The sequence below is a fragment of the Oscarella lobularis genome, chromosome 2 (assembly GCF_947507565.1).
Source record: "Oscarella lobularis chromosome 2, ooOscLobu1.1, whole genome shotgun sequence".
NCBI lineage: Eukaryota > Metazoa > Porifera > Homoscleromorpha > Homosclerophorida > Oscarellidae > Oscarella > Oscarella lobularis.
This window is the reverse complement of record NC_089176.1, coordinates 3,729,947-3,744,406: the sequence shown is the minus strand read 5'-3', so window position 1 is coordinate 3,744,406 and position 14,460 is coordinate 3,729,947. Positions and strand designations below refer to the sequence as shown.

At 46.9% G+C, this 14,460-nt stretch overlaps 3 protein-coding genes across 3 annotated transcripts; 2 read left to right on the top strand and 1 right to left on the bottom strand.

Annotated features, from left to right (window-relative positions):
- Window positions 1-4: 4 nt before the first annotated feature.
- LOC136183411 (DNA excision repair protein ERCC-6-like) lies at window positions 5-7,845 on the top strand. Its single transcript, XM_065970031.1, has 16 exons — window positions 5-275; window positions 326-446; window positions 493-598; window positions 651-1,104; window positions 1,154-1,330; window positions 1,377-1,529; window positions 1,582-1,717; window positions 1,762-2,109; window positions 2,155-2,271; window positions 2,322-2,417; window positions 2,471-2,716; window positions 2,766-2,876; window positions 6,291-6,505; window positions 6,555-6,964; window positions 7,015-7,231; window positions 7,294-7,845. The coding sequence occupies exons 1-16, from the start codon at window positions 19-21 to the stop codon at window positions 7,763-7,765; spliced, it is 3,636 nt and encodes a 1,211-aa protein (XP_065826103.1). The 5' UTR covers window positions 5-18; the 3' UTR covers window positions 7,766-7,845.
- A 255-nt stretch (window positions 7,846-8,100) lies between these two features.
- On the top strand, window positions 8,101-12,872 carry LOC136183419 (cytohesin-1-like). The gene is made up of 13 exons (XM_065970041.1): window positions 8,101-8,289; window positions 8,465-8,538; window positions 8,592-8,656; window positions 9,300-9,363; window positions 9,431-9,549; window positions 9,605-9,685; window positions 9,739-9,851; window positions 9,967-10,040; window positions 11,810-11,884; window positions 11,942-12,202; window positions 12,259-12,334; window positions 12,389-12,458; window positions 12,516-12,872. Exons 1-13 carry the CDS (start codon window positions 8,217-8,219, stop codon window positions 12,586-12,588), a joined length of 1,218 nt encoding a protein of 405 aa, XP_065826113.1. The 5' UTR covers window positions 8,101-8,216; the 3' UTR covers window positions 12,589-12,872.
- Window positions 12,453-14,439, bottom strand: LOC136183417 (MFS-type transporter SLC18B1-like). Its single transcript, XM_065970040.1, has one exon. It carries the CDS (start codon window positions 14,416-14,418, stop codon window positions 13,117-13,119), a length of 1,302 nt encoding a protein of 433 aa, XP_065826112.1. The 5' UTR covers window positions 14,419-14,439; the 3' UTR covers window positions 12,453-13,116.
- Between the last annotated feature and the right edge of the window lie 21 nt (window positions 14,440-14,460).

Genomic DNA, 14,460 nt, shown 5'->3' with positions numbered 1-14,460 from the left:
GGGCGTTCTTTCGAAAGAATGGCGTTATCTCGCGATTCTTCCTCCGAGGAAGGTCGCGCTGTGTATTCGCTCGTCGACAAGTCGATTATTAGCAGCGACGATGCGGCGTTGGATCCCACAAATGAGCTGAAAGAGCTCGGCGTAGACGTTTTCGACGTGGCGACCCTCGAACGGGGCCTCATCGATCAAATGGACAAGGCGATGGCGCAGGACGAATCGAAGCGACGCGTGAAGATATACAGACGCGATCTGAGAACGATATCCGACACGATACGGTAAGAAGAACAAAGGAGATGGATAAAAGTGAAAGTTGTCCAATTTTTAGGAAACTGCAGGAGGAAATTGGCTCGCTCGACGCGATCTGCGCTGGACTGATGGTAAGACGATTTCTCAGTGATGACGAAAAGGACAAATTGGCGGCTGCTAAGAAGGAAAACGACGCCAAGGTTCCCCCAAATCGATTTCCTAGTCAATTCTTGATTTTTTTACAAGCTGCAAGAATTGAGTCGGTTGAGTGAACGTGAGAAGATCATTCTGGGATATTTGAAGCGAATTCATGAAAATCCCAACGCAATTGACGAAATTGATAAAGAAGAAGGTATCAGAGACAGAAAGCAACGACACTAAATTCATATATACGTCATTCACAGCAAAAATTTCAAGTGGCAATTCTGAAACAGAGAAACTCGTTGAGCTGGGCGAAATCACTCCATTTGGAACATCAGTCCAAGAAACGTCTAGTGCTAGTGCCGGAAAACGAGAGATATCAGACCATCTCCCAAGAATTGCAGCCAAGCGCAGTGCTAAAAGACTAGAAGACACACAGAATAAACCTACTATAGACTCTGATTCTGACTACGCTCCTGATACTGTTCAAAAAGACTTTGATTCCTTTGATGAGGAAGATGAAGAAGAGGCTGGGAATAGAGTGGGTGGCGCCAAGGCTTGGCGGTCTAGGGACAAGAGGCGGTATGAAATGAGGGAATTGACGTCAGATGATGAAGTGATTGAGACGCCGGCAAAGAGGAGATCAAAGCGAAGTCAACTGTCGTACTATACAGGGGAAGATGATGGTGACCCGGACGCATACAGAGCAAGAATTCAGTAAGAAATAAAACGTAGATGACAGTACTCAAAATAAATAAATATATAGTGCATACCACCGTAAGAAAGAAGAACGTGAAAGGCGGAGAGCAGAGCGATTGGATGCCCTTGAGAATGGAGACGATTTAGGCGAGATAGACGACGAAAATGAAGACGTAGAGACAGAGGATATGGTCTTCGATGGAGGACTGATAATACCAGGAAACATATGGATAAAACTATACAAGTAAGAAAAAACCCTAGAGAAGTTTCAATTCTATTTTTTTCTTTAGGTATCAGAAGACTGGTGTGAAGTGGCTATGGGAGTTGCATTGTCAGCAGACGGGCGGCATCATCGGCGACGAAATGGGCCTTGGAAAAACGATCCAGATGATCGCCTTTCTAGCAGCACTAAAACACAGCAGAATGACAGCGAAAATATCAAAGCAAGACACCCCAAAAATGAATAAATCAATAATCATGTGCTGTTTCTTATAGGAGAATTGGTCTTGGTCCTGTTCTCATCGTTTGCCCAGCGACAGTCATGAATCAATGGGTAGAAGAATTCCACGCATGGCATCCCCCATTCCGCGTCGCAATTCTCCACAGCACCGGCTCGTACGCCGGTTCAAAAGTAAACAACAATAAATAATAATAAATAAATAATAATCCTAATAGCTTGATCTAATTCATCACGTGTCCGCCGATTCCGGCGTTCTCATAACAACGTATTCGACCGTGCGTAACTATCGCGACGCGCTGCTCGCCCAGCCGTGGGACTACGTCATACTCGACGAAGGCCACGCAATTCGCAATCCGGACGCGGAAACGACGCTCGTCTGCAAACAATTCTCGACGCCCCATCGACTCATTCTCTCCGGATCGCCCGTACAGAATAACCTACGCGAACTCTGGTCGCTCTTCGACTTCGTCTTTCCCGGAAAGCTCGGCACTTTGCCAGTATTTATGGAGCAGTTTTCCGCGCCCATAACCATGGGTGGATACGCCAACGCGTCTACAGTGCAGGTGAGAAAAGGAAACCAAAGGGAGCTCTTGGAACGTTGTTTTTAGGTTCAAGCTGCCTATAGGTGTGCTTGCGTCTTGAAGGATACTATTGCTCCCTATTTATTGAGGCGCATGAAGGCTGATGTTCAAAAGACGTTGCAGCTGCCCGGGAAAAACGAGCAGGTGAGAAAAGACTAGAGGAATCATATATAAACTTATTATTTATGTACTAGGTTTTGTTTTGTAAATTGACGTCAGAGCAGATTGAGCAGTATAAGAAATACTTGAAGTCGGACGAAGTGGAGAGTGCCATGTCAGGAAGACTTCAGGTACACCAAATGACGTCAAATTCGCGTCCTATGGCATTTTTTTCCTACTTCAGATTTTTCCTTGCTTGACTGTACTTCGAAAACTTTGCAATCATCCAGATCTCGTTAGTCCCGAGTTCTTTAGTCTAGAAGCGGACGGCAGCACGCTGGCGAGTCGTTCTACAATTCTCAAGTCAGGCGACGGGAGTTCTCACTATGGTTACTGGAAGAGAGCCGGTAAAATGGTCGTTCTCGATTCTCTTTTGAAAATGTGGAAGAAACAAGGCCACAAAGTCTTGCTATTCACCCAAACAAGACAGGTAAACAAAATCACGTATTTAATAGATAAATAAATACGCGATTTATAAGATGTTGAACATTATGGAAAAGTTTACTCAATCGTTGGAGTACGATTATCTCAGAATGGATGGCGCCACGCCGATTGGCTCGCGCCAGTCTCTCATAACTCAATTTAATCAAGTATGTATTCCAGGGTTCTGCCGAGAATTTTTTCAGTGTGGGAATAAGATATAGTACGAGATTTTAAATGGTCTGAGACAATTTTAAAAATCGTCACAGACCATTTTAAAATCTTGTCTTAGACGATTTTTAAAATTATTTTAGACGATTTTCAAAAATTGTCTTCGGTTGGCCAATATCTTTTAATTTCACTGTATTTTATTACAGGAGAGAAGAGTTGGCTAGCCCTGTAATTTCACTGTAGTTTATTACAGGACAGAAGAGTTGGCTTAGTTGTAGTAGTTGTAGTCGTTGTAGTAGTTGTAGTCGTTGTAGCCGTTGTAGCCTTTGTAGCCTTTGTAGTATTTGTAGCCGTTGTAGCCTTTGTAGTAGTTGTAGTAGTTGTAGTAGTTGTAGCCTTTGTAGCCTTTGTAGTAGTTGTAGCCGTTGTAGCCGTTGTAGCCGTTGTAGTAGTTGTAGCCGTTGTAGCCGTTGTAGCCGTTGTAGTAGTTGTAGCCTTTGTAGCCTTTGTAGTAGTTGTAGCCTTTGTAGCCTTTGTAGTAGTTGTAGCCGTTGTAGTAGTTGTAGCCGTTGTAGCCTTTGTAGTAGTTGTAGTAGTTGTAGCCTTTGTAGCCGTTGTAGCCTTTGTAGCCGTTGTAGCCGTTGTAGTCATTGTAGTAGTTGTAGCCGTTGTAGTCGTTGTAGTAGTTGTAGCCTTTGTAGCCTTTGTAGTAGTTGTAGCCTTTGTAGCCGTTGTAGCCTTTGTAGCCTTTGTAGTCGTTGTAGCCGTTGTAGTCGTTGTAGCCGTTGTAGTCGTTGTAGTAGTTGTAGCCGTTGTAGTCGTTGTAGTCGTTGTAGCCTTTGTAGCCTTTGTAGTCGTTGTAGTCGTTGTAGCCGTTGTAGTCGTTGTAGCCTTTGTAGCCTTTGTAGCCTTTGTAGTCGTTGTAGTCGTTGTAGTAGTTGTAGTCGTTGTAGTCGTTGTAGTAGTTGTAGCCGTTGTAGCCTTTGTAGTAGTTGTAGCCTTTGTAGCCTTTGTAGTAGTTGTAGCCTTTGTAGCCTTTGTAGTAGTTGTAGCCGTTGTAACCGTTGTAGCCTTTGTAGCCTTTGTAGTAGTTGTAGCCTTTGTAGCCTTTGTAGTAGTTGTAGCCTTTGTAGCCGTTGTAGCCTTTGTAGCCTTTGTAGTCGTTGTAGCCGTTGTAGTCGTTGTAGCCGTTGTAGTCGTTGTAGTAGTTGTAGCCGTTGTAGTCGTTGTAGTCGTTGTAGCCTTTGTAGCCTTTGTAGTCGTTGTAGTCGTTGTAGCCGTTGTAGTCGTTGTAGCCTTTGTAGCCTTTGTAGCCTTTGTAGTCGTTGTAGTCGTTGTAGTAGTTGTAGTCGTTGTAGTCGTTGTAGTAGTTGTAGCCGTTGTAGCCTTTGTAGTAGTTGTAGCCTTTGTAGCCTTTGTAGTAGTTGTAGCCTTTGTAGCCTTTGTAGTAGTTGTAGCCGTTGTAACCGTTGTAGCCTTTGTAGCCTTTGTAGTAGTTGTAGCCTTTGTAGCCTTTGTAGTAGTTGTAGCCTTTGTAGCCTTTGTAGTAGTTGTAGCCTTTGTAGCCGTTGTAGCCGTTGTAGTAGTTGTAGCCGTTGTAGCCTTTGTAGTAGTTGTAGTAGTTGTAGCCTTTGTAGCCGTTGTAGCCTTTGTAGCCGTTGTAGCCGTTGTAGCCGTTGTAGTCGTTGTAGCCGTTGTAGTCGTTGTAGCCGTTGTAGCCTTTGTAGCCTTTGTAGTCGTTGTAGTAGTTGTAGCCGTTGTAGTCGTTGTAGTCGTTGTAGTCGTTGTAGCCTTTGTAGCCTTTGTAGTCGTTGTAGTCGTTGTAGCCGTTGTAGTCGTTGTAGCCTTTGTAGTCGTTGTAGCCGTTGTAGTCGTTGTAGCCGTTGTAGTCGTTGTAGCCGTTGTAGCCTTTGTAGCCTTTGTAGTCGTTGTAGTCGTTGTAGTCGTTGTAGCCTTTGTAGCCTTTGTAGTCGTTGTAGCCGTTGTAGTAGTTGTAGTCGTTGTAGCCTTTGTAGCCTTTGTAGCCTTTGTAGTAGTTGTAGCCGTTGTAGTCGTTGTAGCCGTTGTAGCCTTTGTAGCCTTTGTAGTCGTTGTAGTAGTTGTAGCCGTTGTAGTCGTTGTAGTCGTTGTAGTCGTTGTAGCCTTTGTAGCCTTTGTAGTCGTTGTAGTCGTTGTAGTCGTTGTAGCCTTTGTAGCCTTTGTAGTCGTTGTAGCCGTTGTAGTAGTTGTAGTCGTTGTAGCCTTTGTAGCCTTTGTAGTCGTTGTAGTAGTTGTAGCCGTTGTAGTCGTTGTAGCCTTTGTAGTCGTTGTAGCCGTTGTAGTCGTTGTAGCCGTTGTAGTCGTTGTAGCCGTTGTAGCCTTTGTAGCCTTTGTAGTCGTTGTAGTAGTTGTAGCCGTTGTAGTCGTTGTAGCCGTTGTAGTCGTTGTAGTAGTTGTAGCCGTTGTAGTCGTTGTAGTCGTTGTAGCCTTTGTAGCCTTTGTAGTAGTTGTAGCCGTTGTAGTAGTTGTAGTCGTTGTAGCCTTTGTAGCCTTTGTAGTCGTTGTAGTCGTTGTAGTAGTTGTAGTCGTTGTAGTCGTTGTAGTAGTTGTAGCCGTTGTAGCCTTTGTAGTAGTTGTAGCCTTTGTAGCCTTTGTAGTCGTTGTAGTCGTTGTAGTCGTTGTAGCCGTTGTAGTAGTTGTAGCCTTTGTAGCCTTTGTAGTCGTTGTAGTCGTTGTAGCCGTTGTAGCCGTTGTAGTCGTTGTAGCCGTTGTAGTAGTTGTAGTCGTTGTAGCCTTTGTAGCCTTTGTAGTCGTTGTAGTAGTTGTAGTCGTTGTAGTCGTTGTAGTAGTTGTAGCCGTTGTAGCCTTTGTAGTAGTTGTAGCCTTTGTAGCCTTTGTAGTAGTTGTAGCCGTTGTAGTAGTTGTAGTCGTTGTAGCCTTTGTAGCCTTTGTAGTCGTTGTAGTAGTTGTAGTCGTTGTAGCCGTTGTAGTCGTTGTAGCCGTTGTAGCCTTTGTAGCCTTTGTAGTCGTTGTAGTCGTTGTAGTCGTTGTAGTCGTTGTAGTAGTTGTAGCCGTTGTAGCCGTTGTAGTAGTTGTAGCCTTTGCAGCCTTTGTGGTCCGTTGTAGTCGTTGTAGTCGTTGTAGTCGTTGTAGCCTTTGTAGCCTTTGTAGTAGTTGTAGTCGTTGTAGTCGTTGTAGCCGTTGTAGTCGTTGTAGTCGTTGTAGTAGTTGTAGCCTTTGTAGTAGTTGTAGTCGTTGTAGTCGTTGTAGTCGTTGTAGCCGTTGTAGTCGTTGTAGTCGTTGTAGTCGTTGTAGTAGTTGTAGCCTTTGTAGCCGTTGTAGTAGTTGTAGTCGTTGCCGACCCATGTGGGCAGAACCCTGTATTATAAATATATAAATTTAATACGATAGTATAATCGTTTCGTTCCTGATAGGATTTATCTATTTTTGTCTTTCTTTTGACGACGCGCGTCGGAGGTCTCGGCGTGAATCTCGTGGGCGCCGATCGCGTAGTGATTTTCGATCCAGACTGGAATCCGAGCACGGACATGCAAGCGAGAGAACGCGCGTGGCGAATCGGCCAGAAGAAACAGGTCACAATCTACCGGCTTCTCACAACGGGAACAATCGAAGAAAAAATCTATCACAGGTAAGAATAAAAATTTATTTATCCCCTACGAAGGTCGTGTGATTTTTAGGCAAATTTTTAAACATTATTTGACGAGTCGCGTTCTGAAGGATCCCCGTCAACGTCGCTTTTTCAAATCGAACGATTTGTACGAGCTCTTCTCGCTGTCCGTCGTCGACGAGAAACAGACGACGGAAACGGGCGCAATCTTCGCTGGAACGGGATCCGAAGTCAAAGTCTCGTCCGCCAAACCGAAGCGTAAGAAATCAAAGGGCAAGGGGAAGAAAATGGATCGCGCTCAAATGCTGGAAATCGTGAGAAACATATCAAAATCAATAGCAGCGGGAGAAACGGGCGGAAGAGTCGAAGGGAATCCCATCAAGGGAGTAACTCGCTGCGACAAAGTGCAGAGCAAACCGGAAGGAGACCACAGCAAGAAACAGGATGACTACATTCTCCAAAAACTATTCAAAAAATCTGGTCAGTCACTCGCGCATATGAATAGCATTTTAAAATTTTTTTTCTTTTAGGTGTGCATAGTGCCGTTCAGCATGACGTCATTATGGATGCTAGTAAGCCGGATTTTGCTCTCGTCGAAGCGGAAGCGAATCGAATTGCTCAAGAGGCGGCACGCGCGATGCGTCAGTCGCGACGTCAGTGCCGGGCGATGGGACGGGGACGTCAGCGCGTTGCCGCACCCACGTGGACGGGCCAGTCAGGAATCGTGGGAGCACCAGCACCACCAAAGTAAGAAAAGGGGTCATTTACGCAGGTTTACGCAGGATTACGCCACTGTCTTTTGTTCTTAGATTGAAGTTTGGCAAGAAATCGAAGGTTTTGTCTCTCAGCGTCGGTTCAGATCACGTGGCTAAAGCAAGCAATGCGTCTGACATCCAATGTTCCACGGGAAGTCACCAATCGGCGTCGTCCAGCGATCTTCTCGCTCAAATGCACGCCAGAAACGCGAGTCTCGCCGACGTGTTGAATCCGCGCGAGGACGAAAGCGACGAAGACGACGGTTTTACCGGTAATCGTAGCGCTCCCTTACCGCGCGGTCCCCCGTCGAAAACCGATCAACTTCTCGACGAATTGCGAACTTTTGTTCTATTCGAGACGGCCGTTCAGGGCGTCGCGACTACGGACGAAATTTTGACGCGATTCAAGACGAAATTGAAGCCGGACGAATCGCTATTGTTTCGCGAAATGTTGCGTCAGATTTGCGATTTTGAACGCGATTCGACCGGATGCGGAAAGTGGAGACTCAAAGCCGAATACAAATAACGCCTCCTTTATTTATCAATTAAATTGAGAGTTTCTGCTATTGTCAGCTAAGGAAATTAGAAACGGAGATATTTGTTTGACTAAGAGCGTGCATCGATTTCCATCGTGTTCGCCGAGGAGAGTTAGAGCGCTCCAAATTTTGACGAGCGCCGATGCGGGAACTCTTAGTATTGATATTCCCGAGTCGACCTCGTGCGTAACGACGTCGATCGGAAATGCGGCCGTTGCTTGGCCGTGGAGACGCTCCACGGCACCGATTATCATCAGTTTGAACGCGATATCCGTGACGTGACTGCTGGAGTCTTCAAAGACGAGATGGGTCTTCAAAAAGACGCGTTCTCCGGCCCGAAGAACTTCCTTTATGCTCATCGAAGTCACATGACACGAATTCCTTAACGTGCGCATTCCTCTCGAGGCGTTCTCACACTCGCTTCGCCAACCAGAGCCGACGATGACAGCGATTGGCCTAAATCCTCTCGCCGACGATCGTGACGAATCGCTTCAGGTCTACGACAACGCGGCAGGTACGCAAGCTCATGTCTTGGAGCGCGCCGCTTCGTCGCGACGCGCCTTTTCTCGGCGATCGAATCGGTCGAATATCGCTTCTATCGTCGGGCCAAAAGGCGCATCGCGGCTCGATTGCGCGTCGCCTATCGTTCGTGCGAGCAATCGGCGACGAGCCGCTTCGTTTCGATCCAGAAATGACCGAAGAAGAGGAAAAGGAACTCGCCGAGATTCGACGACGAAAAGCGGAACTGAAACAAGACATTCAGGTTCGTCGAACCCGGATAGGGAAATCGCGACCTTTTTTCTACGTTCACTTTAGGCGTTGAAGGATGAAATTAGAGCGGTTACGGCTGAAATGGAAGCCATGGAAAACGTCGACGAGAAGTAAGGGGGAGCGGGTGCGAGGGCGCGCGTTAGTAGCGAACAGTTGAACTGACCATCGCGATTCTCGTAAATGAGCCCACATATGAGCCACATTCGGTCGAGTTGCGACGTTTCCCTGGCGCCGCGGTAAGCGAGTCGCGACCCACTGGCGCCGGCGTCAGCTGTGGCGCGAATTTCTAATTGAGTGCGTGCACATGCCCATACATGTACGTTTGGCTAAGCCTAAAAATTTATAAAAAAAAGTGCCTTCCTTAGAATAGAAAGTTTAGCTAGAACAAGTCCGGTTGTTATCGTAGTGTTCGTGTCGATTTCGTTATGAAAATTTGTATTGTGGCGTACAAATTGTTTCCGCGCGGATATCCATTTCCCACGCGTGCGTGACGTAGTAGAGGAAGCCACGTGACGTGGGCGACACTCCCCTAAAGAGTTCCGCGACGTATAAGCGGTCGCTAAGCCTTGGAGCCATTCATTAGGCCACTAGCCATTAGCATTGACTAAGCACGCGACACTAAGACCACGCGAACGATCGAACGATGGAAGTAGCAATCGGTCGCTGTCGATCGTACGGGGCGACAATCTGGTTCTGCGACTGGGACTCGCGTCTCGGTCTTCCGACCCTCGTCGAATATCACGACGTTCTTAGAACGGATCCGAAAGCGAAGCAAGCGAACACGGGTCGAAAGAAGTTCAACATCAACGCGAAAAAGGTTCGGAGGAGCGATTGCACGCGCGCGCGCGCGTGAGAGAAAAACTTTCGATTTTCGTCTCTAACAGGGGATGCGATACTTGATCGAGCAAGGACTCGTCAACGACACGCCCGAAGATGTCGCCGCTTGGCTCTACAAAACCGAAAACCTCGACAAGACGAAAATCGGCGAGTATCTCGGCGAAAAGTAAGGCGCGCGCGCTCGCTCGAAAATTCAGTCATTTTACCGGGGTTACCTCCAGCGAGGAGCCCAATCTCACAGTACTGAAAGAATTCGTCAAACTACACGAAATTCGCGGACGTTCGCTCGTCGACGCGTTGAGGTAGGTCGAAAAAAAAGGTGCTAATGGTCTTGTTTATCGATCGAGTCCCTCAGGCAATTTCTCTGGAGTTTTCGTCTCCCGGGCGAAGCGCAGAAAATCGATCGAATGATGGAGGCGTTCGCCCAGCACTACTCCGAACAGAATCCAGGCGTCTTCAACTCGACGGGTAAGCGTGGGAAAAACGAAAATTGAGGGAGGCGAGGTCGGGTTAGGGGTCAGAAAATTGCATCTCTTGGCTCGGAGTCCCTAACTTTTCTTTCTCCGCTTCCGCTTCCGCATAGATACGTGCTACGTCCTTTCCTTTTCGGTCATCATGCTCAACACGAGTCTACACAACCCCAGCGTCAAGAATAAGGTCAGTTTTCATTTTTTTAACTGCAAGCGCACGCGTAGGCGAGGCCCTGGGATAGAGGAACTGCCACACGCACTATTTAGATAGGTAGACCAATTGAGCGCGGGCGATCGTTAGTTCAAGAGTCAGAACCAACAACGCGGTTTTCTTGAGATTCTAGTATCGATATATAGAGGGCGTGTAGCGAGAGATTCACATGAGGGTGACTCCACCCTAGGTGGGGCTGCAAACAAAGAACTTTGTCCACGAGCGGAAATTTAGCGTGGGATCTGCACTGGTTTGTGCAGCTAAAAAACAACTCTTAGCTAAAAACAGACCGGCGCAGCGAGGCAGGAGGTATACGTAGGAGCGATAAAGAACTAGACACATCCGGAACTCGCGACAAACATCGACCATTACCAAGTAGGGGACTTAGTATAGAAACTCGGTTACGAACACTTCCTTTGACCTATATTTCTTTTGGGACTCGATTCTGTCCTTTGTGTTCCCCCCCCCCCCCCCCCCCCCCCCCCTGCTAAACGGAAATGGGACGCTAATTCGTACACACGCGCCGCCCCCCGCTCGCCCACGAGTTCATTGATGATGCAGTTTGGCACGGATGGATCTGTCCGAGGCGTTGGTCCAACGCGGACAAAGGAAAAGGGGCCCAAACTGCATCATCGTCATCGTGCCAGCGATGCTGCGCAACCGGAGTGTTCTCTAGTCGAGTTAGCGTCGAGTTAGCCGTTGAGCAATCGTAGCGGGGGTCCCAGTTCGTCGCCGAGTTCAAACGAAGTCGCGCAGACTCGCGTAGGAGTAAGGACACGCTTTGTTTTGAAAGAGCCCCCTCCCCCCCTGAGGGCGCTCGTTTCCGCCGCGCGTTCGCGGCTGACGCAAGCAGAGGCCGAAGGTCGCGATGGAACTACACTATATAAACAGAACAACGTTCGCATTCGTTTCGATTATTAACACTCCAAGGCATCCTGATTCATATTCCCCACGAGGTTTGACTTTGATTCTGCGATATGTTCGACTCCCCGGACCCCCGTGTAGCTTCGCTTTCCTTGAACTTGCATGTAGCGTGTGGGAGTGCTGGTCGTTGTTTTGGGATGCGAGCGCCTCTCCCTCGACTCGGAGAGCTGCAGCGAAGCTGGCATCCCTAAAAGCTGATCACTATCTCCCCTCCGATATGATCTCCCTTGCAAAATTTTAAGGCATGACTTCCATCTAAACAGCTGGAAGGCTTTTAGCACACATTACTCCTTTGCACCGAAAAAAAAGCAGATGACTATCTCCTCCGTTTGGTTTATCGAATTTTAGAGACTTGTTAGGAATGACTTCCTTCTAAACATAGACAACCTTGTACCGCCTTGACGTCACAAAACGAACAGATGACTACAGTATCCTCCCCCTAGCTTCCTATCACCTTGAAAATGACCCCAATTCGGTTTATTAAATCTTAGAAACCTGTTAGGACTAACTTCTATCTAAACATAGACAACCCTATCACACTCCTTGCCTGACGTCGTCACAAAATTTTATTTATGAACACATTGGCTTGCCCTTAGGGAATGCAGCCAGGGCTTCTACGCAATCATAGCTTCGTATTTGCGTCACAGAACAGCGTGACCAACCTTAGATCTTCCGCCGAGTCGCACGCCCAGATTTCTGACATTGCCCTTAGGGAATGCAGAGTCAGGGCTTCTACACAAACATAGCTTCATACCGCGTGACTGACCCTCCACCCCGGATTTCTCACATCCTGTGACTGACTCATCTTTCGCTTTCCTTAGCCCAACGTCGATCAGTTTGTCACGATGAATCGAGGCCTCGACAACGGACAAGACCTGCCCACCGATCTTCTAATGGTAAATAGAAAGACAACCATACAAAGGCTCAATAAACGAAGGCTTTTCTTTCCTTAGAGCCTATACGATAATATAAAGAAGGAACCGTTCAAAGTTCCCGAAGCGGACGAAAACGACTTGACGCAGACGTTTTTTAATCCGGAAAAGAAAGGCTGGCTAACGAAGCAGGGCGGTCATCACAAGAACTGGAAGAAACGCTACTTCGTGCTCAAGGACAATTGTCTCTATTACTTCAAATCGCCGCAGCACAAAGAACCGAAAGGAATCGTGCCTCTCGAGTTGTTGCAAGTCAGAGACGCGCTAGAAATCAAGAAACCCGTAAGTGTGACGACGTAGATCCTAAGGGGAAGGGAAAATTTATTTTTTTGGCTTAGTTTTGCTTTGAAATTTATTCAAATGAGGGTCTGATCAAAGCGTGCAAGCTTGATTCTGAAGGAAAAGTTGTCGAAGGTATGCAAGAGTCTAAAAAAATCATTAAAAAATGACGAATTTTTCGTTTTTTAGGACATCACAGCTCCTATCGAATTCACGCTGACACGGAAGAAGACAAAGACGAATGGGTCAAATGTATAAAGTGAGTCTATCCCTAGATAAAGAAAAAGAATCTATTCTACGTTCCTTTTTCTCTCAGGGCTAGTATTAGAAGAGATCAATTTTACGAGATGCTCATCGCAAGGAAAAAGAAAGTCCAGAAAACGCATTAGCTATAATTAATTTCGACGTCGGATTTGTGTTAGCCAGAGTATCAGTGGTATGATGATCAGTAGGATCATGTCACACGAGGGGCGGGTGGTTTTTTTTTCAATTCATTGTAATGACAGAAGATGAACAGACACGAAACTATTAGTCTCATATTTTTTATGGCTCGTCTTTACTGGCTTATAATTTTTTGTGTAGTTTGACGAGTTGAAACGTAATTATTTCGTTTGTACGAAAGACGATGGATGTTTTAGCAGTAGAAGCGAAATAAAATATTTGGAAAAATTAATCCGGGGGTCCCGCGCGCGGAAGAGAGCCAAAACACACTTGATGAAGACGTTGGAGCTACAACGGATTCCTACAACCGTCAACGTAAGGGAAAGGGCTCGAAAAGAGATGGAGAAGAGTTAGGAGAGGGCCCCCTTTTGAGGTTACGGGCGTCCACGCGAATAGATGGGCTCTCGTCAGTCTCGTGGCGTCCGTTTGAGTACATAGGCCAACACGACGTGTGGGATCCCACTTTTATAAGGAAACTAAATTTTTCTAAAACACAGTGCTGTGACGAGGTAAATGTAACCATGACTCGCCTGCCAAAGTCCAAAAATTGTACTAGACCATCGAAAATTCATTCGAGCAGTGAGAGATCCGCCAAGGAGGGGACCAATGACGCATCCAAGCGAGACAAAGGATGCAGCGAGACCCGATAGAACCCCATTCAATTCAATTCCCTCCTCGTAACCCATAGCCACGGCACAGTTGACCATATCACCAACAATTGGAGCAAAGGAAAAGCCAATAGCCATACAATGAATCATCAGTGCAAGACAGAAGACCCAGAGCTTCTGACTGGGAATAAAGGTGAATAGAGATGAGGGTGCAACAAATAGAAACGACACGCCTCCCACAATAAGACCATATATAATGAATTTTTTCTCGCCATATTTATCAGCCAAGTAACCGGATAGAAGTGATGTAAGCATGTAGCTTCCACTACTTCCAAGAAATATCAATCCAATTTGATTTGGCGGCATGTCAAACGCGTCCCAAAGAAACGTTCCAGCGACGACTTCGAATAACGCGTAGACGCCAATATTCAACATCAGGGACCCCAAGTCCATCCAGATCCAAAAATTTCTCAAGAGTTTCAGCATAGAAATGTTGGACGCGTCACGCGATACTTCAATTTTAGGCAAAATCAGAACGATTCCAATCAGACTGAGAAGAAGCAGAGAACCGACAAAATAAAGTGGAAGTGCAAATCCTTTCACTGCATAGAGTCCTCCTCCCACGGATGGCCCTATTGTGTAGCCAAGACCTTCCATTAATTCTAACAGTCCGACAAACGTAGATACCCTATCCGGAAACTCGGTTAATACTATTGTCCATGAAGCGGTAACGACAGCAGCTGAACCAAGGCCTTGAACTGCTGCACAGGCAAGAGATAAGCCTAGAAAGGGAGCCCACTCATTGACGTAGGCTAGAGCTCCAAATAACACGCTAGAACCGCCTACTAAAAACACGCCCGCCTGGAGCATGAATTTTGGTGAAATCAAGGTCACGTGATTGCCTAGAATTGGCGCACTAAGGAAAGCGACGAAGGCGAACGTCCCGTAAACGAGCCCCACTTCCGTGTCTGCTGGTCCGTCGTCTTTGATGGCGCGCGCGCGCTGCGGATAGAAGGGCGCGATAATGGAGAAAGTGACATTGGCGAGTAGAGTCGCAGCGCACAGCGATCCCACGACTGCGAAGTTTCGGAGACGTTTGCGAGTGATTGATGAGCAAGTCGACTGCTTGCCGTCGTCGATAAGTGGTCGCTTGGTTTCTTCGTCTTGCATTCTATCGGCCTATATATCTCGCGGAACTATACGGGCTGCCTT